The following is a 27,273-nucleotide window of genomic DNA, read 5'->3' as shown; positions in this document are numbered from 1 at the left end:
TCTTTCAAAAATAGAGTATAACTTTAACATACTCTAGGTAAAGTCATGAGATACGAGACATGGCGATTCGCTATTCAATGACTTTTAACGTAGCCATTTTTTTTTCAGTCTTGTTTTTTTTTCAAACTGACCACGGCCACGCCAACCAAGTTATTCTGATTTTTATCGATTAAGCTAATAACTAGAACCATAATAATTCATAATCGGTATTTACCCATTTCGATTCATCTTTATCAGTCCCTATCGATTCTTTCTTTTGACAGAACTTTGTGGCAATGCATATCACAAACGGTTAGCAAACAGCTACTATCATCTGTGCCGTCATGGGTGTCAGTGTTGACAGTTGACACCCACTTGACACCGTGTGACCGTGACACTTGACACCTTGACACTGACAGTTTGGCAGAATTTAAGCAGCCCATGATCAGAAAATTGTTTTTGTTAAAACCTTAATTCTGTAATGTTCTTTGTGACTTGTGCATTAATAAAGTGAAAATGACAAAACAGTTTATGACATCAAATATCGACAATGTGAATTACATCATCAAATAATATTATTTAATTTTTGGTCACTTAAAATTTTTTATTAATTTAAAAATAATATTTGTTACTGTCGAACTAAAAATAAATTTGTGTTATTTTACGCCGTATTTAGCAGATTATGCAACGGTGGTTTTTTTTAGTAGATCGTAAAAAGCAAAAAATTAAAGTTCCAAGAAAAATGTCTCTAAAAAAACAGCCTGAACAGCCAGAAATTTTGTCCCAAGAATGGGCATTTAGTGTTTGTGTTCCAAATATTGGAGCCAAGGAGAAGGTTGTCTTAACAGGAAGCACCCCAGAGCTTGGTGAATGGAATTATAAGAAATGTGTGGTCTTGGATTACACAGAAGAAAGAAACATATGGACAAAAACTGTAATCATTCCTAATACTTGTGATGTCTTTTACCGATATGCAATATGTCTTATAAATGAAGAAAATGGTGATACAGTTGTGCGAAGGTGGGAAACTAATATTAGGCCAAGAGTTATCAAAGAAAATGTCATAGTACCTGCCACTGACATATTTGGTGAATATGATGGCAAACATAGGGTCTGCAGAGGATGGCTCACCACACAGACTTTAGTGCAATTCAAATTTATGAATAACCCTTGGAAATTGAAGAGTCGATTGAGTGGCAGGCTCATGAACATCAAAGTTACACCAGTGCAGTTGTCTTTTGGAAATGAGCCTCATGTGGAAGATTCCTCCTTGAGTACCGACACTATGGATGTAGTGGTTCCGATGGGTGTATTTGTGGAAGTGGCCACACTTGACAATGACCCTGCTCTCTGCAACCTGCAGCCACAGGAACAGTTTGGTCGAGAGTATAAAAAAGATGGAGTTCTCTTGGTCAATGTCTATGCTCCTAACCCAAAGGGACTCGCTTATTTGATAGACTTCTATTCCTACAGCACTCGAGCTTCAATCGAAGATCCGCCTTGCCACATTGGATATACATATGTCCTTCCTAATATGTTTAAACCTTCTGAAGGTTGTCTGGAACTACCCGTAACATGTAATGTAAAACACAGGCCCCTGGGCACTGTTAACTTTGAATATCTTATAATTTGTCCTATGGAAGACAGCCTTTGTAACTTGGAGGTATCTTATGCCAAACATTGGGATCCGACATGGACAGGATTGGAAGTCGGCCACAGAGGGTTAGGTGCTAGCTTTAAAACCAAAGAGTAAGTATGTGTACTTTAAATAGTGTTTTAATAACAGCTAATATTACTTCCAATACATATGTATTCATAATGTTATTCATAAAATTATTATTGTTTCTTATCAGCAATATTCATGTACTAATGAGGCAGGAGAGGCCTTGTAGTTCTGTGCTCCAGTTTTAAAAATTTCAGGGGAAATGCCATTCGTGAAAACACAATAGCTTCCCTTAAAAAGGCAGCTGCCAGTGGGGCAGACATGCTGGAGTTTGACGTGCAGCTCAGTAAAGACATGATACCGGTCATATATCATGACTTTCATGTGTGTATTTCAATGAAAAGAAAGAAGGAAGTTGACTTCACTGAGATGCTCGAGTTGCCAGTCAAAGACTTGACCTTGGAGCATCTCCAGAAACTGAAGGTATCATGCGACCAAGCCACACAGTACACGCTATAATATTATTTTTATTTCATGTTAAACTTACATAAGTTCTTTGGAAAATCATATTGCTGAGTTATTCTATTTTGACAGATTTAATTTAAGTGTATAATTATTTTGTTATTTAATTTTTATTTACATTTGTATATTTATTTTAATAAAGTGAATTACTTAGTGATATAAATAAAAAAACCTTGTCATGTTAACAACTAATTTATTTAATTTATTTAGTTAAATTAAAACTAAGGATGCAATGAAAAATTCCCAGGGTTCCACAACTACTCTTTGTTAAGGCCTTTTCTATTTAAATCAAACTATAAGTTATACAAGTAGTTCATCTTTAAGTTTTAAGGCAGTCTGTGCTCAACATACTTAACTGAGTGATTAAATAATTACAGAAATGTTTAAACATGTTTTTTCTAAAAGAATTTACCATAGACATCTTTTTAGGTGTACCATCTAGTTGAAGGGCGTAACCATGAGATTTTGTTCTTTGATGAAGATCTTGAAGAACACCAACCCTTCCCTACTTTAGAAGAAGCATTAAAAACTCTGGATGAACATGTGGGCTTCAATATTGAGCTAAAGTGGACCATGGAGATGAATGATGGTACCTTTGAACTGAACAATCCTTTTGATATGAACACTTATGTTGATAAGGTAATAAACATTAAATAAAAAATAAAAAGTATGCAGTATGCTCTTTGAAGTATGTATGTAACTAGCACTGCACAGACAGCAGGCAGTATAATCTGATCGCAATTGTTGATCAGAACTCGGGCCATTAATGTGTGTTTAAAGTTTATTTTCTATTAGGAACATATTAACCCTGTAACAGACATTGTTAGCCACTATGTTACAAGCGGCAGCCAATGGGAGTCGATTGCAGTCGGCGACCGCCGTCGAGTCGACCGCCGCCGAGAGTCTACTGCGGTCGTCGGTAGAGCTGCCTCTCGTGTAAATGAACCCTTAGTTGCGTCCTCGCCCACGTAGTGCAGGGGTGTAGAGGAAATGACGTCATAGAGAAGGAGAGGTCTGGATGGCAACACTAGCTTGGTTTAACATTTCATATCGGAAAATCCATGGTTCATGAAGAATTCACGCAGTCGAACTTGCAGGTGTCCTTTAGTTTATTATATTAAAGTAAGGTATATTTGCAGGTTCTGGAAGTTGTTTTGAAACATGCTGGGCAGCGTCGGATCGTACTTTCCTGTTTCAATCCCGACATTTGCACCATGGCTAGAAACAAGCAGAACAAATATCCGGTCATGTTTCTAACTGTGGTAAGTTCACCTAGAAAATTCCACAAAAATAAAAACTATTTGATCGTTGATCCCACGAACTTTGTATAGGTGGCGGCAAACTTCAACTCCTCTATGTTAATGCCAACTCACTGAACTGCATATCTATTATTATTAACACCACAGAATGTAGAAAGCTATCGCTTCAGCAATAGAAGGACCAAGGGGGCGTGACCCGCGTATCCTCAAATATGAAGACGTAGGTTTATGTGTTTGTATTATAAGAAAATGGACTTTATTAACAGTAATTTATAGTCCAATTATGTAAGGAGTTTATTAGTGTACTATATTTTTACACTATAGGTGTGTTCATTTAAGGCACCTACGCAGTGTTCAAAACTAAAAAATGACAAGCTTATTCCAGAGAATTCAATATTCCGTGATTTTCCCGGCTGGGGTATGTTTTTTGTTTACCAATATGCCAATAATTTGGTTTAGTTACCACCTAATAAAACAAATGTTTCCACAATTTCAACTTGTAGGTATATGCCTGTATCAAATTAATTAATACCTACCTATTTCTTAGCCTCTAGATGAGCTGTCGTTTTAATTTACAACTTTATCAGTGTCATCAATTTCTCTATGCTGCGCCACTTATGTACCTAATACTATTTTCCACGCCATACATTAAATGTTTATTGTTATAGTTTATAGACATAAAAGTGTTACAGGCCAAAACAATGGCTAATGGAATCCCTTTTTTTGGCCTGCAACACAGTAGAAAAAAAATGTAATGGGGATGATGACTAGGTTTGAATATATTGATTTTTATGATACACTAGCGGACGCCCGCGACTTCGTCCGCGTGAAACTCGATGTAAACTTTCAACTACCCCTACCTTTTTCTGAATTTTCTTTGCTATAAACTTCACGGAGCCCGAGACCTTTCCAACGAATGCAAAACCGTGGAAATCGGTTAGTGCGTTCTGGAGTTATAGCGTCAGGAAGGAAAACCCGACTTATTTTTATGTAGTAGATTCGGGTAAATAAGGTCAATGTTAACTAATTTATACATAAAAAGCAAAGATTCACTGGATATTTGCAAAATAAATAAGATTATAAAATTTCAAAATCTACTAAAAATATTTTATCGTAATTAGATGAAAATTCATACAGTTTTAGCTTCCTTACATTAAAAGTAACATTTTTTAATACATGAATCATAAACATAAATGCAGAAATAACAAAGATATTAGTAATTTTGTTTAAACGCCCATACAAATCTAACGATCATTAATTGCCTACGACGTCATAAGATCGTACCATTTTGTATGGGGCGTTTTTCAGGGATCCGCGGCAACGCCGCAAATCTGACCCTTTAAATCCCTGTAGATCCGAAAGTAATGATCGCAGATACCTTGTTACTTTTACAAAATTGCTTTACTATTAGCATACTCTTAATTTATATAATGATAATTATTTCACATAAATGTGATAGTACTAATAAAAGCTTGATTGTGTTTCTATAAATAAAATATAATTGTTATTTACAATATTTTACATTAAATTATAAAATTAAATACTAAACTAAAACTTACCTATAAATAAAATATAAAAACAACATTCAACGCTATTATTTACATTTAGTTTATATTTTAATAAAAAATTTAATATTTTGCTGTTAAGTCAATAATAATATATCGAATATTTCAAATGTGACAATGTCATGAAAAAATAAAGTAAATTACCAAAAAGAAATAATATTAAAGAGGTTTTCTTTTTACATCTCCCCCCCTTAAAAAAGAACTTTATCTAAATAATGTTCTCTAATTTATAATTGTTCTCTCATTAAGAACAGGATACAGTTTTGTGATATGATAAAAGTTTGATTCCGCTTTTTTGTGGCCGGTATCAACTTCATAGATTGAATTGGAAATCCTTTGTACAATTTTGAACGGTCCAATTCTTAATTCATCGGTTTTCTTTCTATTTAAACGATTTCCGTTTTCTACATATACTCTATCTCCTATTTTCAATCTATATTCTTGCCTATTCTGGTCGAATATTTTTTTATTATAATTGTGAGATTTTAGTGTGTTTTCCAGAGCTAGTTTTCTGTCTCTTTCTAGATCGTCTTTAGTGTATCTTGATTTCAGTTCATTTGGCAAAATATTCACATTTTTTCCTTGTAAAAGGTATTTTGGAGCAAATTTCGTAACAGTGTGTTCTGTTTCATTATATTTTTCTACACATTTTTGCGCAATTGTACTCCATGCTGTTTTATTCTGATTTTCATTAATCTTACACCTTATTTTATTGACTAATGTTTGATTTAGCCTTTCATTAAGTCCATTTGAAAAAGGTGTATCCACAGCAGTGAAAATCATTTTTATATTTTCCTGGTTCAGAAATTCTTTGAATTCCTTGGAATTGATACCAGGGTACTGGTCTGTTAATACCATATCTACTTTGTAAGTTTCTGTAACATTTTTCATTAGTTTAATAAAATCTGTGGAGCTTTGTGTCTTTGATGTAGAAATATAAGCATATCTTGTGAAATGATCAACTAAAAGATGTAAGTATTTTTTTGTTGATCGTGATCCTCCAAAACCGCCAATGGTATCAATTGATACAATGTGAAAAGGTTGTGTTGCAGGACCTAAATGAGACATTAAACCATATTTTGATTTCTTCCTTGATTTGTTTTTAATACAAGTTTCACATTCATCACACATTTCTTTAATGTTTTTGATGAAATTTTTTGCTGTATAAAATGGTGTTAATTTATTTATCATCTGGGTCCTCCCAATGTGACAATAACTAACGTGAACATCTTTTATAAGATTTATGCTCATCTCTTCTGATAATATAATCTTTTCCCGTCTTTTATTCTTTTTGTAGTAAATTCCATTTCTCTTAATAAGTTTTTGTTTTTGTAGGTCTTGATTTCTATATTGGTCATTCTTTATATCTTGTAGACTTATTAAATTTACAACTTTTAAACAATCATCTCTGTTTTCGTGTGGTTCTAAAACTGGGTTTCTGCTTAAGCAGTCGGCTTCCTGGTTGGATTTTCCTGGGTTATATTTTATCTTGAAATTATATTGAGATAAATAATACATCAAATCTCCTAGTTCCTCATCAGTCCTTGATTTAATGTTCATGTTTTCTAATGGTTTATGATCTGAATATACAATAAATTCTTTTCCCATAAGCCAGTGTTGCCAATATTTTATAGATTCTTTTATTGCTAGGCACTCTAGATATATAGCTTTCTTCTTTTTTTGAGTTTCAGTTAACTTTTTTGAGAAATAAGCAACTGGTCTTATATCCTCATTTTTATCTTTTTGTTTCAAAACCGCTCCTACACCCTTTATACTAGCGTCTGTATAAATGTATATTGGTAGTTCTGGGTCAAAAATATTTAGAACTGGTTTTGAACATAATAATGTTTTTATTTTATCAAATGCTTCTTGACATTCTGCAGTCCATATGAATTTCACATCTTTTCTTAATAAATTGTGTAATGGATCTAAAATAATTGCACTGTGTGGTATGAATTTATGATGAAAATTAACTTTTCCTAAGAATTGGCGTATATTTTTTTTTGTTTTAGGAAGTGGAAAGTTTTTTACAGCAGACAAATAATCTTTCAAAGGCCTTACTGAATTATTTTCTATTATGTGACCCAAATATTTTGCGTATTTTTCCGCAAAAGTACATTTTGAAAATTTCAGTTTTAAGCCTTCCTTTAGTATTGCCTCAAGTAACTTAGATATATGTAATATATGTTCTCCAAAAGTTTTAGAAAAAATTAAAATGTCATCTATAAAGTTTACTGCAAAACCGGAAAGTTCGTATTTTCTTATAATATTTCCCAATATTCTTTGAAAAATGGCTGACGCAGTCTTTAATCCAAACGGAAGACACGTCCATTGAAAGTGTCCTTCTTGTGTAACAAAGCCAGTTTTGTACCTGTCTTCTATTTTCAAAGGAATTGACCAAAAGGCTGAATTTATGTCAAAAGTAGAAAAATATTCGCAATTCACAGCTTTGATCATTAAATCTTCAATCAACGGAAATGGTTGTGATTGGGGAATAACAATTTTGTTCAATTCTCTAAAATCTATACATAGCCTTGTTCTCTTACCGTCTTCTTTTTTATATGCTAAAGTAACTGGGGCAGCAAATGGGCTATAAGATTCCTCAATTAAATTATTTTTTAATAGTTTTGATATCTGGCTTTCTATTTCTATTCTGTCTTCAGCTGTACATCTGTAAGGACGTTTGCAACAATATTTATCTACACTTAAATCAATATGTGCTTCATAATCCCGTACAGTACCGATATCATATTTATCCTTAGCAAACACTTGTTTATATTTTTCTACCAACTTATCGATTTCTGATTGTTGGGATAAATCAAGATGATTAACCAATATTTCAAAATTTGCCGTGTCAATATGTTCATTGAAATTCACTTCGTATTTATTTATGTCTTCATTTTCTTTTGGATCATTAAATTGTACGATTTTTAGTTGTTCATTTTGCATCAACTTAAAGTTTTTAATACAATCTAGTCCAATCAAAAAGTCATAATTAAAATTTTCATTATCTATTACAAAGATATCCATAACTCTTTCAATATTGTATATTTTTATTTTAAGTTTTATTATACCTTTCGTTTTCTTCTCACCATTAATAGTTTTCAAGCTTACTATTTGGGTATTCTTTGAATTTTCATTTTTCTGTATTTTTAACAATTTTGCATTAATCAATGATACATTTGAACCTGAATCATAAATTCCAGAAATATCTAACGTATCATTCAATAGTAACTTTACTTTTATTAATGGTGGCACATCTAGTTTTTTGGACTCTCTTCATTCAGTTCAACTTCCAATTCAGAGTTATTTACAGTTTTAACAACTCCTGTTTTATCTTTATCCTTAAACCAACAATTTTCCATTAAATGGTAACGTTTCCCCTTTTTTTCTTTCACACATATGGGGCATGGTTTTGTTTGTTCTTCTTTATTTAATTTAATGTCAGAGCAAATACTGTTTTTATTGTCATATTTATTCTTTCTTACAAGGTGTTCTAATTTTCCAATTTCATAGTAAAGATCCTCAGTACTTTTCAAAGCTGCTCGATCAATCTGATCCCCCACATAATTCGGTAATCCGACCGCTATAAGGTCAATAAGTGTTTCAGTATCAATTGATTTCCTTGCTTCCAGTAAAAGTTTTTCTTTTTTTAAACCATATGCAAGTAATGAACCTGTTTGATATTTAAAGGACAGAGCATATCTAATGGGTGACAATCCTTTGTTTGCAAATGTCTCACAAAAACTTTTTTCCCATTTGTCCCATTCTGATTCTATTGTATGTTTCATTATCATACAACTATACCAATCGACACTAGATTGCTCCATAAAATTTTTTAAAACTTTAATTTTCTTTATATCTTCTTTTATATCAAAACGTTCACATTCTTTATTAAAATCCTTTAGCCATTGATAAGCATTTGAGTTTCTACCATTGAATTTTTCAATCATGAAATCTTTTGCAATATTCCCTAAATTTTGATTTTCAGGTTTGTTATGTCTTTCTTCAAGCATTTTTTCTAACAATTTTTCTAGTACTTCATGTGAACTACTAGGTATAATTTCAGAATAGTTTTGAATTTCTTCGAGATAAAAATCATAAAATTGTACATTTTGCTCCGCATCCAAATAAATATCTTTTATTTCCTTAGTTAAGGTTATCCAGACTTTTCTCGTTTGGTATCTTTTATTGAAGGATTTTTTTACCTTAACAAAGTTTGGAGTATTATAAATGGTTTGGTGGAGATTTACCGGCTGATATTCCTCTGGTATACTGAAAGTTTTACCATCAGGTGTGGCAATCGAAGTTACACATATTGCGTTTGATTTTCCATCACTTGTTGGTTTTACTTCAAAATCAAACCTCAGTTTCTCCATTTTTCGTAAAATAGTTAATAAATGTTGTTTTATAATGATAATTATTTCACATAAATGTGATAGTACTAATAAAAGCTTGATTGTGTTTCTATAAATAAAATATAATTGTTATTTACAATATTTTACATTAAATTATAAAATTAAATACTAAACTAAAACTTACCTATAAATAAAATATAAAAACAACATTCAACGCTATTATTTACATTTAGTTTATATTTTAATAAAAAATTTAATATTTTGCTGTTAAGTCAATAATAATATATCGAATATTTCAAATGTGACAATGTCATGAAAAAATAAAGTAAATTACCAAAAAGAAATAATATTAAAGAGGTTTTCTTTTTACATTTATATACAATTTAAAAAACTGTCATCATCCCTATTACTCAGGGTATAACAGAAAAGTACCAGCCTTACCGCGACCCCCGATGCCTGTCCATCCCGGCCGCCGTGCAGAATGCGATCAGCTCTGACATCCTGGGCATTGTGGCGCACACTGAGGACTTGCTCAGGGATCCCACACAGGTGTGTATGTAGATAATTTTGTGCATCGTAACAGTTAAAGATAAATTTTCAATAAGAATAGGATAGTTGACTCATATCAAATTTAATATAGGTAAACAATATTAATTTTGTCCAGTATATGGAATAAAAGTTAAGAATTTCTTTTAAAACAAAAATTCTTTATTAAAAGAATACGTTTTTCGCGATACATGTCTTGCCCATTGCCATTTCAAATTCGCCATCCGTTACACAAAACATCCGTCGGAAAAAACAGTAAGTCATACTATGTTGCCTTATTTGTATGACCTAGAAAAAAAGTCATCGGCAAACTGTGGTATCACACAAATATTTGTTTTGCAAGGACATCGAACTTATTATATTATATATACAGTTTGGTACAATGAACTCTGTTTCACTAGACGCCCCGCGGTTTCATCCGCGTAGTTCCCGTTCCCGTGAGAATACGGAGATAAAATATAGCCTATGACGCTTACATAACTTAATGACGTGGCTTTCTAGTAGTAAAAGAATTTTCAAAATCGGTTTAGTAGATCCAGAGATTACCCCCCACAATACCACAAAGCTTATATCTTTATAATATTACTATATAGATGGTTGCAGCTGCTCTTACAATATGCTTAGTTATGGAGAATAAAGCAGAATTTATTTCACTTAGATACTTATAAAAAGAATTAACAACTCCTACAGTCATAACTCACGAGACAGAAAAATTGTTCAGTAGGTACATAGAAGTAAAAGTAGTTGACAGGCCCCCTTAATGCTGCAACAAATGCCTGGTGTCACGTTCGATGGGAGACCCCCTATTTCCTGCCAATTTAACACTCGGAGATTTTCTTTTTTTTTTACATATGTTTGAGAATTTTATTTTACAAAAAAATATCCTTGAGTTAAATTAATTATTTCAAGAGAAAAATATGGTTGTTTAATTATAGTACCTAAGCATAGATTATACGTTTAACGCGCAACAACCTCAGACCAATTATAGAAGGACCTGTATCGCACTCATAGTCACGAACAAAATTGTCTGTCATTTTCTGAAGAAAATGAGCTTAGATTTGGTATATATCTTATACTAAACTAGAAGTTTTTGCCCGTTTTTTACACAATTCAGTTACACAAAAAGGTATTTTTACGGAGCTCTTTAACCACTTTGATGTTAGTATCGTTACTAACATCAATACTATAGAGACAGTTTCTATAACATCAATACTATAGAGACAGTTTCTATAATCGCATTAGATCGTTGATCACATACTTTGACAGAAAAGTAACGTCTAGCGAGGCAGGTCCTATACTATAATTGGTCTGAGTCAAAAACAAAAGGCACTAACAGTTGGGTACATATTCATAATCCAGGCTTAAAGTAGCATTGTTATTCAGAGTCACGCGATCGCTAATTGTATTAAACTGTAGGGGACCAAGATCGCGGCATACAGTACATACAATAAATGTAAGCGGATATCAGTCTGTAAATTGCTATTGCGCACTCCATTTATTTCATACTTTGGGATGCCCTCTCTCTACTGCGACTTTATCTAAATATATAAAAGCGAAAGGACATGAAATCTCGAAAACCGCATGACGTAGAAAGATGCAATTTGACTGGGAGGTAGGATAACTCTAGTGGACGTCCGCTAGGGACGGATTTCAAGAGAGGGCTGGATTAAGAATATTTATGCTCGGACGAGATCGCAGGCGTCGGTTAGTCTAATGCGGATGCGAATGCGGATATTAAAAATAAAACTGTCACAGTTTTACATGCATTGCAATATCGCGTTTTTTCCCTTTTACTTCATATTATAAGCTATTCGATCCGATACACCATATAGGTAACCACGGTGTGTCGCGTGATTACTTTCGGATCCGAGACTTGGTCGCTAACTAGGTATAGGCATGTTATGAAGGCTCAGAGTCACTCGACGGGTGACCGACCGTGGACCGAGTAATGCTCGGAGTGTCGGATCGAATTTGAAATGAAGAAATCCACAAAAGGACCAAAGTCACTAACAGTGGTTCACACACACAAAATATCGTGAAGCTGAAGTGGCAATGGATAGGGACGACTCGGCATCAGAAAGCGCAGTGTTGGTCGAATCCCAACTAGGTGGATCGATGACATCAAGCAGTTGGCAGTTGGCCGCTGGATGCAGGCGGTTCCGGACTGTGGTGTGGACGGTCCATTTTAGAGGTCTATGTCCAGCAGTGGATGTCATGTTTTATTTATCGCTCCGGTATGATATCGTGTAAACCGAAAGGGGTGTGGATTTTCATCATACTTCTCCTTACAAGTTAGCCTTCCACCTTAGTATTAAAAAATTTTTATATCGATTATTCGATTAGTAACTGTAGACACTTTCTGTGCAGATACGAAGTTTTTTTCCAATATCCAATATTATTATAATAATACCTCCACACGAATAATTGCATGATAACGTAATCTTATGGTATGTTTTGTAAAATTGATGAACTAGATAACAAAATCGAGCCTTGTATTAACATTATCACCTTGAATGGGGTTTTATGAAGCCTACATTCAAAGTAATGAATCTGATAATGTTTATATTATGTACCTACTATAAGGCTTTATTGTTGTTTTATTTCAAAATTAGGTAGGTTAGGTAGGTTGTCATTGAAATCCGTTGAGTCGTTACGAAGTCTATTTAACAAAAAAGATTATAAAACAAATGAATGTTATTGTAAAAGGATTAACATTTTTACTTAAATTTACGCTTTTGTACGGCTGAGTAAGCGAGGCTGCTTTCTGCATCAGAAGCCGTGAGTTCTATTCCCACAATTGGAAAATAGGTTAGGGTATTAACTTAACGAGTAGGTATTTATGTGCAGGTTTTATAGGTATTTATATATGTTATACTCGTATATTATGTATAATCAACTTTCTTAGTACCTGCAAGATGCGCTTGTTTTGGGCCTGGATTGCAAAAAGTTCATTGTAAAAATATATTTATTTAAGTATATAACCACAGACAATGCAAATATTTTTTCAGGTGAAACTAGCGAAAGACGCTGGACTAGTTATATTCTGTTGGGGAGATGACAACAATGATAAGAACACAATCATGAAACTCAAGGAGATGGGTCTGCACGCTGTCATATACGACAAACTCGACCAATATATTACCAAAGAAGTCAAGGTAAAATTAGTAAACTTTTTAAAAAGTATATTATTTTTTTCTCAAAGCTTTTTTCTATATGAGCTAATATTTTTTCTTATTAGATTGAGAGCCTGTCATAGCCAGACCTCGGTGTTTTAATATGCGTAAAGTTTATCCGACCACTTTCTTATATTTTCTTCTGCATAATTATGAGAATGCTTGACCCTAGTCAACAGTCTATCAAACTTTAAACTTGCCCCTTACGTCATTTCTTATGATAACCCAAAGAAAATAAAAAAAAAACATTTTATACTTAGACAATTAAGGACATGGACCTGCTACCTCCTAAAGCCACAGCGATCCAAACCTAGTTTCTTATCATACATATATTGAGCTGTTATAAAATAAGAAGGTCTGGCCATCATGGACTCTCGTAATAATAACGTCTCTTTAAATATTTAGTTACGACGCAACACTTACGAAGCTTCGAGTATTTTGTAATTTTTTGCAACCCAAATCGTACCTAAATAATTTTGGTTTTCAGTCATACTTTGAATAGTGCTTTCTTCACATATTTTTACGCTAAAGTAAAAAAACATATACGTTTTGGGGTTTAATGTTACAATAGTTCGTAGGACTCGTGGTCACTCTGTACAACTATGGGTCATGAGTTATGGGTCAGCAGTTAATTTAATATATCAATTAAATGTCATTGGGTGACCCAATGCCTACAAGAGCACATTAAGCCCTTGATATATTTTTAGTAGTATCGCAAACACATCGTGTTATGAGAGTGAGGGATTGTTCACTATAATATTGTCCCCTGGGTAGACTATTCTCAATGGAAGATTGGCTGCCATGGCCGAAATTTGATACGACATAAATTAATTAATGAGTGTGGCTAAAGAATCTTAAATAAACACGCTAACGGCACCTAGTAGTACCTATCAACTACGCTGACTAAAAGTGTGGCACTATACAGGAAAGTATATTCCTGATGGAGGCGCGCGAGTCTCAGCGCGACATAATGCGCTTGGCCGCGTTGGACGCACCGCCGCCCAGCGAATCGTCTTCTTCCACGCACTCCGCCGGGGACTCCGCCACGCGCCCCTTCCTCGACCTTGCGGTGCGCCACAGAGCCGGCGTGCCTTCCACCGTCACCTCACTAGAGTCGCTCGCCTCCTCCATAGACATCAGAGACGAGCCGGACAAGAACTTGAAACGAAACCGAGATATCATTATGACCATAGACAAAGAGTCCCAAGTGAAAGAACAGCGCGGAACTTTCAAGGGCCTCTTCTCAGCGGGAACCAGGGATCAGGGCGACGCGTCCAAGGGCTCGCCAAAGAAATCGCGCGTAGACAATTTGTAACAAACGAATTTATTCACACGCTTACATACATATTAGAAATTATTAGAATAATTAGTTACCTTTTTTTCACATTTTTCCTCTCACTTTGCTCAATTACATTCACATGGCTTTTTGTCTTTACCTAGTATTATAACTTTTGTACAGTTCTAAAAGGAACTATAAAATATTGCAAACTTGCCTAATGTTTATTTTAATGCCTTTTTTGCGGTATCAAAATTTCCATTAATGTTATTATACTTAATTAAAAGTTAGATATACTATATTCCTACCTCTACCTTTTCTATTTATTACTTTTGTTATGTAGGTAATGGTTATATTATGTAGAAAATATTAAGAAAGTTAAAAAGACAGTATTTTTTTAATCCAACCTAAATAAATAAATAATAAGAAAAAAAAAATTCACACTGAATATTTATACTGATTTTCAATTATAATTTCATATTTTGTGAAGGTAGGTAAATTAGTAAGTTTTAAAACGAATTATTAACAAAATTCATAGGATCAAAAATATAGTCATTAATTCACTTTCTTGCTAACAAATATAGCTCAATTTTCTTTTATAGTAGGTACTCTGTATTAATTTTTAACTGTGATATTGGGTAATATTATTGTACAATGATATGTAAAAATAACTTCATATTTTTTGTATATTCGATGTACCATTTATTTTTAAATATAAATATTGCAACCACAAATTACACTTTGTTTAATAAACGAGAAACTTACCCTCTCTTTTATTTGTTAAGAATGCCTTATTGGTAAGTTAAGGTAATTGGTAAAAATCTAAACCTCTATTTAACCATAGGTACTAAACATTTATATTTGTATATATTTTTTAACTGTAATCGCCTTTTGAAAGTCTTGGTTTTTACATAGGTGTTCTCGAATAATTAGCAATAGCTGGTAAACCGTTTTAAAATATTAATACTTTAACATGTCTGCACCAAAGGACAGAGCCGCTCCATCTAATTCCAACGAATGAAGGTATTTCTTAATAATCTTAAAATTACTTGACCCAGCAATCTCGTACAATTGTGTATTACATTTTTCCAATTTCTTATCATGCACTGTAACCAGATTCTTGCGCCCATCAAATGCTTCGTTGCCAGAGTGAGTGAATGATTAACCGATTTTAGGAATTAATACGTCACTTTACGCACAACTGCCAACTTTAATGGCCAAAGTGCGGAAAAGGCCGAGGAAAGAAGAAGACATCACTTAAATAAGCCTACCTATACTAAAGCCTTTCTTGATAAGTACAGTTTACCAACAAACAAATTAAAAATGAGGGTATAATTCACTAGTCATTTCACACCTAATAATAATTGTGATTAACTTGTTCTTAAATAATTAGAACAATTAGATATGGTTAGTTATATTTTATAAACAAACCATACATCATTTAAAATAAACAAGTTGTGAAATAACATGCGTTTTCTACCTTCATTTCTAATTTCTTTGTTGGTAAACAGTACTCATCATATAATAAGTTGTAGACAATTAAAAAAAAAACTTGAAAAATGTAGAGATAGATGGGTATTTTAAAATCTTATTGTGCCGCCAACATTAACTTTAATGTGTTCTATAGTTAGCGTTTCGTGCATATGTACATAAAGAGTATTCACTATTAGTAGTAGGTACAGACAAATGCTTTATTCTATTAGCTGAAAAACCAATGTAGAATCAAGCTAGGACAAATTTATCATTAGATTTCTAGTATATTTTATCTTTGATTCCCAGCCAGGAAGTTAATAAATTCATGTACTTACATTAGATCTGAGGTGTATGAGAGATAGGTATTTGTTCATCAAGAAAAAGACAATGATTAAACTTAGGTGAATTTATTAAATACTTCTTGTATATTTTGTTAATGACTATAATGATTTACAAATGTATAAATATTTCGAGGAGAGGACGGAATGTTTACATGTAATCACAACATTCAGCTACCTTCTGTGTGTAAGTAACCTAATAAGAATTGCACTTGATACGAGTAATGTATGACACACAATAATTTTACAAAACTTGGTGTTATCTCCCTTTTACGAATTGAATCTGTGCCAAAAAACATCATTTCGACATCAGTGACTTGGCAATAATAAATAAGAAAGCAATATTGTTTCCCTTAGAGGGACCCATAAATTCCCATAAATTCCACTCAAATAGATAGGTGATGAAAAAGTTACATCCCTTATATAAGTTAGTCTCGAATGTTAGATATATTCTAACTTACTACGCAAGACACAAAGATAGAATGAGATATCTTTTTATACTGATTGAAACACGATGTAAATTTCTCACCCAAGTTAAGATTCAAATTGAGTAACTTTACAATTTTGCATACAGTACATTGAGTACATTGCATAAACATGAAACAATCAACGAAAATTGCGTTTGTTATGTTACTTTAATTATAAATAATGGCTTTAATTATAAATTTATAAAACGACATACACGGTTGACAGAGCCGTTAAGATAGTTAAAAAAATTCTTCGAAACTAGAGGAGTCATTTAATAGAATTTTTAAACATGTTTTATGATTATAGGGGGCGCTGTCATATAATTTTAAAATGGCCATCTTAATAATAACAATTGATAATCAATTAATTATTCTTATAATTATTAATAATCAGTTATGCATCGCTTGTCATTTATATTTCTTTCAAAATGCTCTGCCTCTATTTCATTTCATAGATTTACGACCACAGTTTATAATTAAATTAATATTGTTAAAATAATGGTTTAAAATTAAATATTATTGTGGTTAAAACGTAGTAAGTACCTAATGATGAATACAGAATTTATAAAACAACCAGAAATTATGTTAAGGTAACTAATGTTATAGCTTTAAAATGTTTTTATATGGAAATATGTCTAATATTCAAATAATTCTTCTGCATAATTAATATTGAGCTTTGGCTTATAACTACATTAAATTCTTAACCTTTACACAAATTCTAAAATCTGATATGTAGTGAAAATCTAATATGGGACGCGTTTTGACTTCTAGGTATACAAGAATATACATAAACACTACACTATCGCAGTGTCTGATTGTGTGGAGGTCCAGGTAAAAATAATTTACATTTAATTACATTATTGTGTCATTATATAGATACAATGTTTTAGTTACAACTAATTTAATTATATAAAATACTAAACTTTGTGCGTAAAATACTTATCATTATTTTTGTGCTGATAAACATGGTGTAAGAGATAATTCAAATAAAAATGTGATGTAGCAAAGTTTTAAATATGTATTAAAACATGTGATTTGAAGAAATGTAAACCAATAAGTTAAATAAATTGTCGCATAATACATTTTTTCCACTTTCATTTCGTAATTTACTCAATACAAAACCAGCAGGCTAATTCACTAACTTTCAATTATGATAATTGACATACACGAAATTGAGATTATACGCAACAACTGTCAAAAATATAGTATGCCACTGCACGCAAATAGCCACTCTAACACTCATTACCTGACATTGGCATAAATAACTATTGTGATGTGTGTTTAGATATTTATATTCCTGTAACACAATTTTATCAATATACTTTAAAAAATATTTTTTACAATTTCTTTTTACATTATATATTAAGTACTTTACATGGTTTCATAACCCATTAAATTAACGTTATGGAAAAATTCTGTTCTTTATCATAATATTCTTAACAAGAACCAATCACGGAATAAACACCTACAATGTGCATAATGTTAAAATTAATTAAGATATTCGTTATAATAAAATGAACTTATGTAAGTCATTTAAAATACAGAAAATAAAATATATAAAAACCAGCTGTATTTTAAAATGTGGCACTGGAAAATATAAACGTATATTTAGATGATTATACAGGCTGCTCGGGAGTAAGTATTTTCCATAACTCTAGGGATTCTATATTCATATATTCTTTGACAAAAATTAATTCAAAATGTTCAAGGAACATGTTCTAAAATGAATATTTTTCGAAAATAACATTTCTTTTGTAAATAAATCTTAAAATGTGTCTCTTATACGCATCCTTTTAATAATGACGTATTTTTATTTTAAAATGCTACGTTGTCGCTTTGTCACCTAAAGGCGTGTGTTACATGGATAGTTGGTATTATTTGAATTACTTTGTATAAAAAAATATATTTAATAACATTTATTTATTTCTTAAACATATTTTTTTTGTAGTTAAAAGAATATTAGTTATGCAGTTCGGTTCCTATAAGTGGTCTCGTTAATACCTTGAAGTTATGGGAAATACTCTCAAGCACCCTGTAGAATAGCAACATTTTACCATTATGTCATATTCAGACAGAAATCTACAGACACAAATGCATATACAATTTATACATATAAATAAGTGAATCCATATATACAGGTACATAATTCTTTGCTTAAGTGTCTTTAGAAGGCTGTGTCTGTACACAAGTTAACTGTATTATATTAAATAATATACTTGATACTTATTAACTATTATGGTCAACACTTTTAATTCCAAAAATATATATAACTAAAACATCTAATAATTATCAATATGTTCAACTTCAGACAGTGAGATACAAATTAATATCGTTTTAGATATGACTTCAGTAAATAATACTAAAGTTTGATATATGGCCCCTCAACATTTCAACCTTACGAAACTAACCATTAAATAATTAAAATAAAAAATAAATACTATAACAAAACAAAAATACTTTCCAACCAAATGGTCCCATTGATTACTTAAGTACATCTATCAATGACTAAATTACTTCGTATATAATTCAAATAACAGTAATAATATGAATAAATCGCTAAAATATTAAAATGTGCGTTGTACATATTAAAATTTGAACAAAAAAAATGTTTTGTGTACAATAACTATCCTAAAAACTGCCAAAGTCAGACTTATTAAATGGAATACATTTTTATACAACTACGAGTTTATTGCGACATAAAAGAGTAGAAAATAAATGAAGGCGCCGCAGTCACTTATTGTCGTTCATAGGGTAACACTGTGCTCTGTCATGCACTTGGGATTGCAAGAATCGCGCGCAAGATAAGTCTGCGCGCGAATGGCGGTGCAATTATTTTGCCAGCGTTAGTGTCTCTTTTACACGCCAAGAGATAGACGATAAGATGGCGGCACTTTTTTTAGATTAGTTCCAATTTGGCTACGCGCAAACCTTTCTTGCGCGCACTATACTTGATAATAATTGATAATTTTGTTCTTATTTCATATAAGATGGTCTGCTGTGTTCTAAGACATCTGATTTCATGACTTAAATTTAAATAAATACGTTTATAAGTTTATAAACAAATTACATTTATTGTAATTCGTCTGGTAATTATGTGAACTTCCACTATGATTTTAATAATCTGATAAAACTATCAACAATGATTGGTTGCTCTATAATGACAGATCTTTGTGATAATGACAGTAAATGTGGTGTTGCCACATGAATATACGATTACATACAATGAGTTTATTAAATTCTAATCTTTTTTGTTGCAATAGTTACATAGAAAAGACAAAATAATGTGAGAAAATTTAGAAAAATACATTAATATATACAAATACATAGTTATTACATGTAGGAAGAATCACAATTTCGAAATGGACGGATTCATTAACTTAAAAGTTTTAATTAAGTATCTTAGTATAGTTGAATACTTTGTGTAGGTAATGTGAAAAACTTAGCTATTCCCGCCGGCGGCTTTGTCTGCAGGTGCTCTTCTATAAACTGACAAGGGCAAACGTATTTGTGGCTGTGACGTCCGGGCGTGGAGCTATTGACGTTCAATCGCTTTTTGACAGCGTGCGACCCCCAACGACCGGCGTAACGTAAATATAGAAGAGCACACCTTTCCTGTAAATAAAAGAAAATTGTAACTATTTACTGTTTATAAACTGATTATTTTATGAAGGGTCGAACTATATCGGATGTGACGTCACATTGAAACTACCAACGATTTGTTGGTAACATTTGATTGGGAGTCTACGCAAAATAGACATCGGTGTATACAGAGTGCTCGGGAGTATTTCCCATAACTCTAGGGTTATTATTCTTTAAGGAAAATTAATTAAAAATGCCTAAGGATCCCTCATTCACATCCTTATAATTATGACGTAGCCAAGTTTTAAGTATTTTAAAATAAAGGCGTGTGATATATGGATAGTTGGAATTATTTGAATTACTTTGTATGAAAACATAAAAAGTTTTTATTTTTTAGTTGAAAAAATATTAGTTATGCAGTTCAGCTCTTATAAGTGGACTCGTCAACACCTTGAAGTTATGGAAATTACTCCCGAGCACCCTGTATAACGAGAAAACTATGGGTGGACGCTAACTCCTGCATAGTTCAACCTCGAATTTAAAAATGTGGACTTGCCAAACATAAAGCGGTTTGGTCAGTCGAGACCGCGCCGCCTGAGCCAGTCGTTGCAGGGCGGACAACAGGCGCGAGTGTCTTTGGGCTCTTTGTTCCTCAATATCTCCTCGGTATACTGACAAGGGCACAGCGCGTGCGCGTAATGGCGCGGCGACGCGGGATTTCCCCCGTCCTCGTCTAGCGTCCAGTCGAGCCGGCGCCGCAAGAAGTCTTTGCCCCACCGCTGGAGGTATCGGAGGAACACTTGCTCTGCCATATCCTGCACATTTATATGCTTCGCTTACCCATCACATTCTACTTGGTGTGTTAATATGTTAATAACCCATAAAAGTCCATAAGTGATTGTTTTTAGTTGTATAAGTATGTCACCATAAAATTGTAAATACCGTTATATTTTTAATCTATCTCGCGAGATTTTTTTTTTTTTTTATTCTTTAAGATAGCCCTTGACTACAATCTTCATTATCTTACCTATAATAGCACAGATTGTGAACTGCTACATAGTGCTTACAATTTAATGTCTTATTATTTTGTAGATTGTAAGTAATTTTTTTATTTGTACATTCACAAAAAAATAAATAATAAAATTACTAACCTAATCATTGGTTTCTGAGTTCACAATCTATGGAGATAGATTTTAAACTAACAGTATTTACAATTTTCGGTAAATATACATTACCGGTGTTAATAAAAGTACAGATTAATATGCTAAGATATATGTAATATTAAAATAATAAGTACAGATTATGAATGAAAAACATAAATTTATTATTGTTAGAATTGATAAATAACAATTAGACTCATTAGTTTTACTAAAGGCAGGCATAGCATAAATGCTAATAAAATTTGCACAGAATAAACATTTGATTATTATCTGTAGACCATAATTAATTAAAATCCTGTGTATGACTCATATACATACTTCACTGAAATATTTAACAATTTATTTTGGTTAATATCCCAACTGTTAGCTAATTGTGTGAAACACAGTGGCTTTATTTGCATTATAAATTAAATTGCATGGTATTTAATAATAATATGAGTATGTATGTAAATAAGATACTATCAAGCAATAGAAGCAGATGACAAATTAAAAGAAAAAAAACATGTCATGCATAAACTTACTATACTTTACATAAGTATATATCTTACTTTATCTTTACAAGAAATGTTAATGTTGATTAATTAATGAATAATCCTGTAATTACTGAACCATTTTTGATTAATTTTGGTAGAGCAATAACAAAATGCTATGTATAAAAACGATACAAAATTTTATAACCATACCACCTTAAGTTATTTGCTTATTTAGAGAAAATAATAATAATAATATTAATTATGCCTTCCCCAGTATAAATTTATGTTAGTAGGAAGCAGGAGCAGAATGATAGGGATATGGCATTTAACAAATGACTATTTTGTTGTTTTTTTTTTTTGTTTACAAACACTGTTGTAGTGTATTTATCAGAGAACAGAAAGTTGGCTTTAGAGGTGGATTGAAATCTAAATGGTTAATGTTCTTCCATGATAAACTATTGTAACATGTAGTGCTAACATGCAACCAAGTGAAGAGATATAGACAACATTAGAGATGAAACGGATAGCAGTTTGGCTGGATACCGGATATTCGGTCAACCATGTGGCCAATACTTGTGATCTGATTTTTAATTTTTTATCTCAAGTCAGTACGAATTAATCGCAATTTCAACCCTTATTCTTGGTGGGCAGCTAAAGCCAAACAATACCCAAAATTAACAAAGTTTGCCAAATATTTGCAGCAGTGTTTATAGCAAAAGACTTTTTTCTGAAGCTTATTTATGAAAAGAAATGCTACCGCCTGCTACCTCTCAATGCAGAAAAATTAGTATTTATTCACCATAATTTGCATTTACTGCAGTATGACTACTAATTCATTAATTTTCTTTGTATTACATTAATTTAATATTGTGTGATTAAAAATTAGTATAGGCCGAATAGTAGCTATCCGGTATTCGGCCAGATAGTATTATGGTGGCCGGATGGCAGAGAGTTGCCGAATATCCATTTCAACTCTAGACAAAATGTTGTCAAATAGTGGAAGAGTTGTCCCAGTCCCCTCTCTGTTGTCGTAAAGCAACAAAAGAGATAGCAATATTTCTGTTTGTTTAAAATTTGTCTATTTCTCTTCACACTAGATTATTTTGTTGGTTGTATATTAGGCCTCATGGACTATTTGTAAAGTAAGTAATAGGTAAAATATTTGTAGGCCTTATTTCTGTTAATATGTGTAAATATTATAATAATACAAGTATAAATTTTATCAAACTGATTGCATTTTGAAATTTGAAACTAGTGCAAGTTAAAACTATGATAAACTAGCTTACTTAGTCACTGAGCAGGCACATACGAAGACAAGCACTTAACATGATTTTGAATATAATATGCTGCTATTGAACAGCCCCATGTACTCGTAAAGATAGATTTTGTGACAAACTCATATTAGCAATTTGAACTGGATTCCATTTTACAGTACTGATGTTTTAATAAGTCATGAAATGAAAGATATTTTAGCAATATACTAAGTACTTGGAATAAATGAAAATTTACACACCTGTTTCCTTGATAACCGTGTTGATTGACTGCCCTGGATAACAATATCATTGGCTGTTACGTCCAGTCTCTGTTCCCAGCCTTGCATTATTGTTTTACCTTCTTCACTTTCAATGAATTGTTGCAAATGGCCAATGCACGGCGCAGAGTCAAAATAAATAAAGCACAAGTTAACTTTGTGGCATGACAGTTTACCCCTGTCGTCTAGTGCTAGTAGTAACTTGTGTTTATTCAACAGTTTATTGACACTCGCTAAACATTGTTCCAGTCCTTTGAACAGTCTTAACTTGATCCACATACAGAGAAAGATGGCCATGGCATTGAGTATGAGCCACAATACTCCCAGAGAAAAGAGTGTGAGCCCTTCCAAGCCAGAGAACAACAGTGCGAGCAACACAAGGAATGCCAACATTATCCAACAAACTAATACTCTCTTGTAGCAAACATTGTACAGTGTGAAACGGGCATCGTTCACAAGGAGCTCCATGGCGTGCACATATTCCTCAACTGTCAACTGAAAATAATATGAATATTGGATTAAATATTATTTATTGAAAAATGCTTGTAATCCTAAAATTCAATTGATATTTAATTGCTGATTGAAAATCAGTTATCAATTTGATTTAATCACTTTAAAAGGTGTAGAGTAAAAAGCTAAAACCTTAAGTACAAATATTTGGAAATTATTTTACTTATCAAGTAATAACAACTTTGTCTAATTGGAATTTGGTTCTTGTTGGACTTTTTATGCCAATCACAATGTAGTAGTACAACCAAATAATTCTTGATCTACCTGGATAAAAACTGTACTTTTAGAAAAACTAGGGAAAGGCAAAGATTTGTTTTGCAGGCAAAAAATTATTGATTATAAAAGACTTATGTTTTATAATTTCATCCAATGTTGCACACACCCTACGGTTTCACCTGCATATTACTCATTCCCATGAGAATACAGTAATAAAATATAGCTTTAGTTGATAAAAACATTTTCAAAATCAGATCTAGAGATTACATCCAACAACCTCACAAACTACTAATATTATAGAGAGGTAACTCTATAAGGTCCATTATGTGGCAGAGAGAAAATCTCTGAGCAAATTCCAGGACATGTAACCAAGTATGTAGGGATAAGGAATTCCTTGCCAATAGATTAAAACTCCCCTTATCTGCTCATGTTATTCTCCTTGCCAATCCAAATTTGGTAAGATTATTTGGTGTAATAAACACCATAATTAACAGACAATTAGTAATAATTCGCATGTAACTGCAAAATCTTCCAATATGTAAAGATGTGAACTTGAGATTATTAGCACTTTACAGATAAAATTATTGTTGAAGATATCAACTTACAGTCAAACCTTGAGCCATTAGTTCTTCAGGCACAAGTTCAGGACGAAATCGCGCCGCTGTTATCCAGGGCCACTTGGTGTTTGTCGGTAACAAGGTCACAATAATGTCACCATTGCCTGAATACAGAGAGAATTTGAATGATGTGGGAATCTGTTACTTGCACAACACTATTAAAAAACATAATGAAACTTACTGAATGCAGGTCGGACGGTTCTATATTCAACATTTTTCATCACAGAACTCTGTGACATAGACTCAATGTTTTTGTCACCGCGGTCTATGTTTACATGAACAGTTTCGGCTCTCAGAACTGCTGGAACTGTTTCGTTTGAAGACACTGATGAACTCGCAATTATTGCGGGCTCACTTGGTTTAGTATCTGAAGATAAGTTGCTTGTTTGCGGGGACTCATCGTCAAATTGTACCCAATTTTTCCTAGGTTTCTCTTTGTTAATATCACCGTTTGTTTCTTTTACTTCAGGGGTCTTATCTTCTAATTCACTCATTTTAAGTTTTATATTGTATTTAAGCTCTTGTTCTTAAAAATAAATAATAATTATTAAAAACTTAGAGATTGACGATTTATTAATACTTAGACGTCATTTACGTCACACAAAAATGTCACAAGTTGTCACAGACTAAATAAATTTGTAATGTCACGCGCTCTTTTTATGGTTCAGTCGTAGATATATTTCGTCTATGGGTTCCGTAGTCAAGAAAAATCCATGTTTTCCCAATCGACTTCCGTTTTGGCACAAATGTAAACAACAATAGTTTACAAATATAACTAGTAGATGCCCGCCTGCAGAAAGTAGAAACCAAATAATAACATAGGTACTGAGACTAAACAATTCTGATTTCTATTATATGTATATTCTCTTTGCATCCAAAATCTAGTAGTGTGGTAGGCCTTAGATGCGTATCACGAGATATCTTGAGACAGTATCGTACGAGTAGGCAAATATCGTATTGTCAACCGGCGACATCGAACTAAAGTGTTACCAATTTCGTTGTCGTCTTGCTAGGTTTACCTACATCTACTCTGTCGGTATGGGCAAGGTTACTCGTAGTATTCCATGCACCACACTCCTTTCACTTTCAAATTATATTGCTTCCATCTTGACTTCACTGAAAATATATTTATTTATTTTTTAAAAGAATATTTTTAAAACATTAAATTTATTTTCAAATAACACCAACATTCACATACCCCCATATCAGTAGTAAGATACTGTGTTAGGAGTGGATTCGACAATAGTCCAGCGCGCGGGGATCAAATCCACGACCTCTCGTTGCCGAGACCGGCATCTTTACTGTGAAGCTATTGAGACCACAGATCAGAAAACACTAAATGAAGAATGAAATAGTACACGTGGCGTAGACACGTGACCAGCTAACGAATTAATTAAAATGATGGGAAAAATCCATAAAAAAACAGAAAAGATTCTCAGCTTCACTGTTCAAACAAAGGAAACGTTTGCTTGGAATTTAAATGAGGTCCTCGTTGTCATTGTGTCAGCTTATTAGTAACGTTGCAAATGTAAATGGTTTAGCTAATACTGAGTAGATACCTACTTACTGACTCACAGCGTCGTAGGTCCAGTGCCTAACCTATGTATGTAGCTTGGGACTCCCGAGTTCGAGTCCTGTATGTATGTTAGGTACCAGTATAAATTCTCAGTCCAGAGTGGAGAAGGCGCGATGTTAGACCCCGTGCCTCGAAAAGCACATTAAATCGATGTCTGATAGTGATCGTTACAAAATCAATCTCACCCTATGCCAGCCAATACGCATAGGAACAGCGTGGTGCGTCTAAAGCTTACTTAACAGGGGCATGTCAGTCACTGGAGTGAATCGTTAAGAATTAAGTTAGGCTGACAATGATGAATAATATGTACCTATCTACTTACTATAAATTACTAAGTACTTCATGAATATTGATTACATTTTCACAACTGTAAGTTATACATATTGGTAGGTATAAATAGTGTGAATATAGGTACCTATTACGTACGTAGTAGGTACAAGGTACTAGGTACAGTACATCAATGGTCTGTACCTCATCATCATCATCATCACTAACAGCCTATGGACGTCCACGGCTGGACATAGGCCTCTAGCATTTTCGAACACAACGCCGCCAGCATCCAGTATCTCCCTACAACCCGCTTGATGTCCTCGGTCCCCGTAGTGAGGGGGACCAAATCTGCGAACAATCGAACTAGGTATATGTTGCCTGTCTATTGCTACTTTAACTACGCGACTCGCCGAGCTATATCAGTGACTTTGGTTCTTCTAATTCAATCACGCAGAGAAATTCCACGCATAACTCGCCCCATCGCCCGCTGACTGACTTTAAGCCTACTCCTAATATGACCCATAGTTTTAGCGACTAAGTCTCTGTAAAAGTTGCCAAAATTGATATAGAGGGATATAAAAATGTGAAAACAAAGAAAAGAGTGCAGGTAAATCATATTTTAACTACTGAACGATATTACGATATAGATACAGTTTCACAGGTAGATCACGATAAGTTTGAAGGAACAAGTGCAACAATAATTCTACGCGAAGTTGTGCGTG

General features: G+C 32.9%; 2 protein-coding genes across 4 annotated transcripts; one reads left to right on the top strand and one right to left on the bottom strand.

Annotated features, from left to right (window-relative positions):
* The first annotated feature begins 377 nt into the window (after positions 1-377).
* Positions 378-17,701, top strand: LOC112058257 (glycerophosphocholine phosphodiesterase GPCPD1). Of its 2 annotated transcripts, none has more exons than XM_024098965.2 (7): positions 378-1,728; positions 1,900-2,125; positions 2,594-2,803; positions 3,304-3,426; positions 9,761-9,895; positions 12,901-13,047; positions 15,330-17,701. In XM_024098965.2, exons 1-7 carry the CDS (start codon positions 662-664, stop codon positions 15,360-15,362), a joined length of 1,941 nt encoding a protein of 646 aa, XP_023954733.1. In that variant the 5' UTR covers positions 378-661; the 3' UTR covers positions 15,363-17,701. The 2 variants fall into 2 exon arrangements, with proteins under 2 accessions (XP_023954733.1, XP_023954732.1); XM_024098964.2 differs by lacking the exon at positions 15,330-17,701 and adding an exon at positions 13,991-15,078 and having other exon boundaries at positions 379-1,728.
* On the bottom strand, positions 16,206-26,321 carry LOC112058255 (uncharacterized). Of its 2 annotated transcripts, XM_052891318.1 has the most exons (5): positions 24,887-26,299; positions 24,694-24,809; positions 23,345-23,857; positions 20,755-21,013; positions 20,093-20,231 (listed from the first exon to the last, which is right to left on the bottom strand). In XM_052891318.1, exons 1-4 carry the CDS (start codon positions 25,197-25,199, stop codon positions 20,774-20,776), a joined length of 1,182 nt encoding a protein of 393 aa, XP_052747278.1. In that variant the 5' UTR covers positions 25,200-26,299; the 3' UTR covers positions 20,093-20,231; positions 20,755-20,773. The 2 variants fall into 2 exon arrangements, with proteins under 2 accessions (XP_052747279.1, XP_052747278.1); XM_052891319.1 differs by lacking the exon at positions 20,755-21,013 and having other exon boundaries at positions 16,206-20,231; positions 24,887-26,321.
* Positions 26,322-27,273: the final 952 nt, after the last annotated feature.

The sequence above is a fragment of the Bicyclus anynana genome, chromosome 3 (genome assembly GCF_947172395.1).
Source record: "Bicyclus anynana chromosome 3, ilBicAnyn1.1, whole genome shotgun sequence".
In the NCBI taxonomy this organism is placed as follows: Eukaryota; Metazoa; Arthropoda; class Insecta; order Lepidoptera; family Nymphalidae; genus Bicyclus; species Bicyclus anynana.
This window is presented reverse-complemented; position numbering and strand designations above follow the sequence as displayed.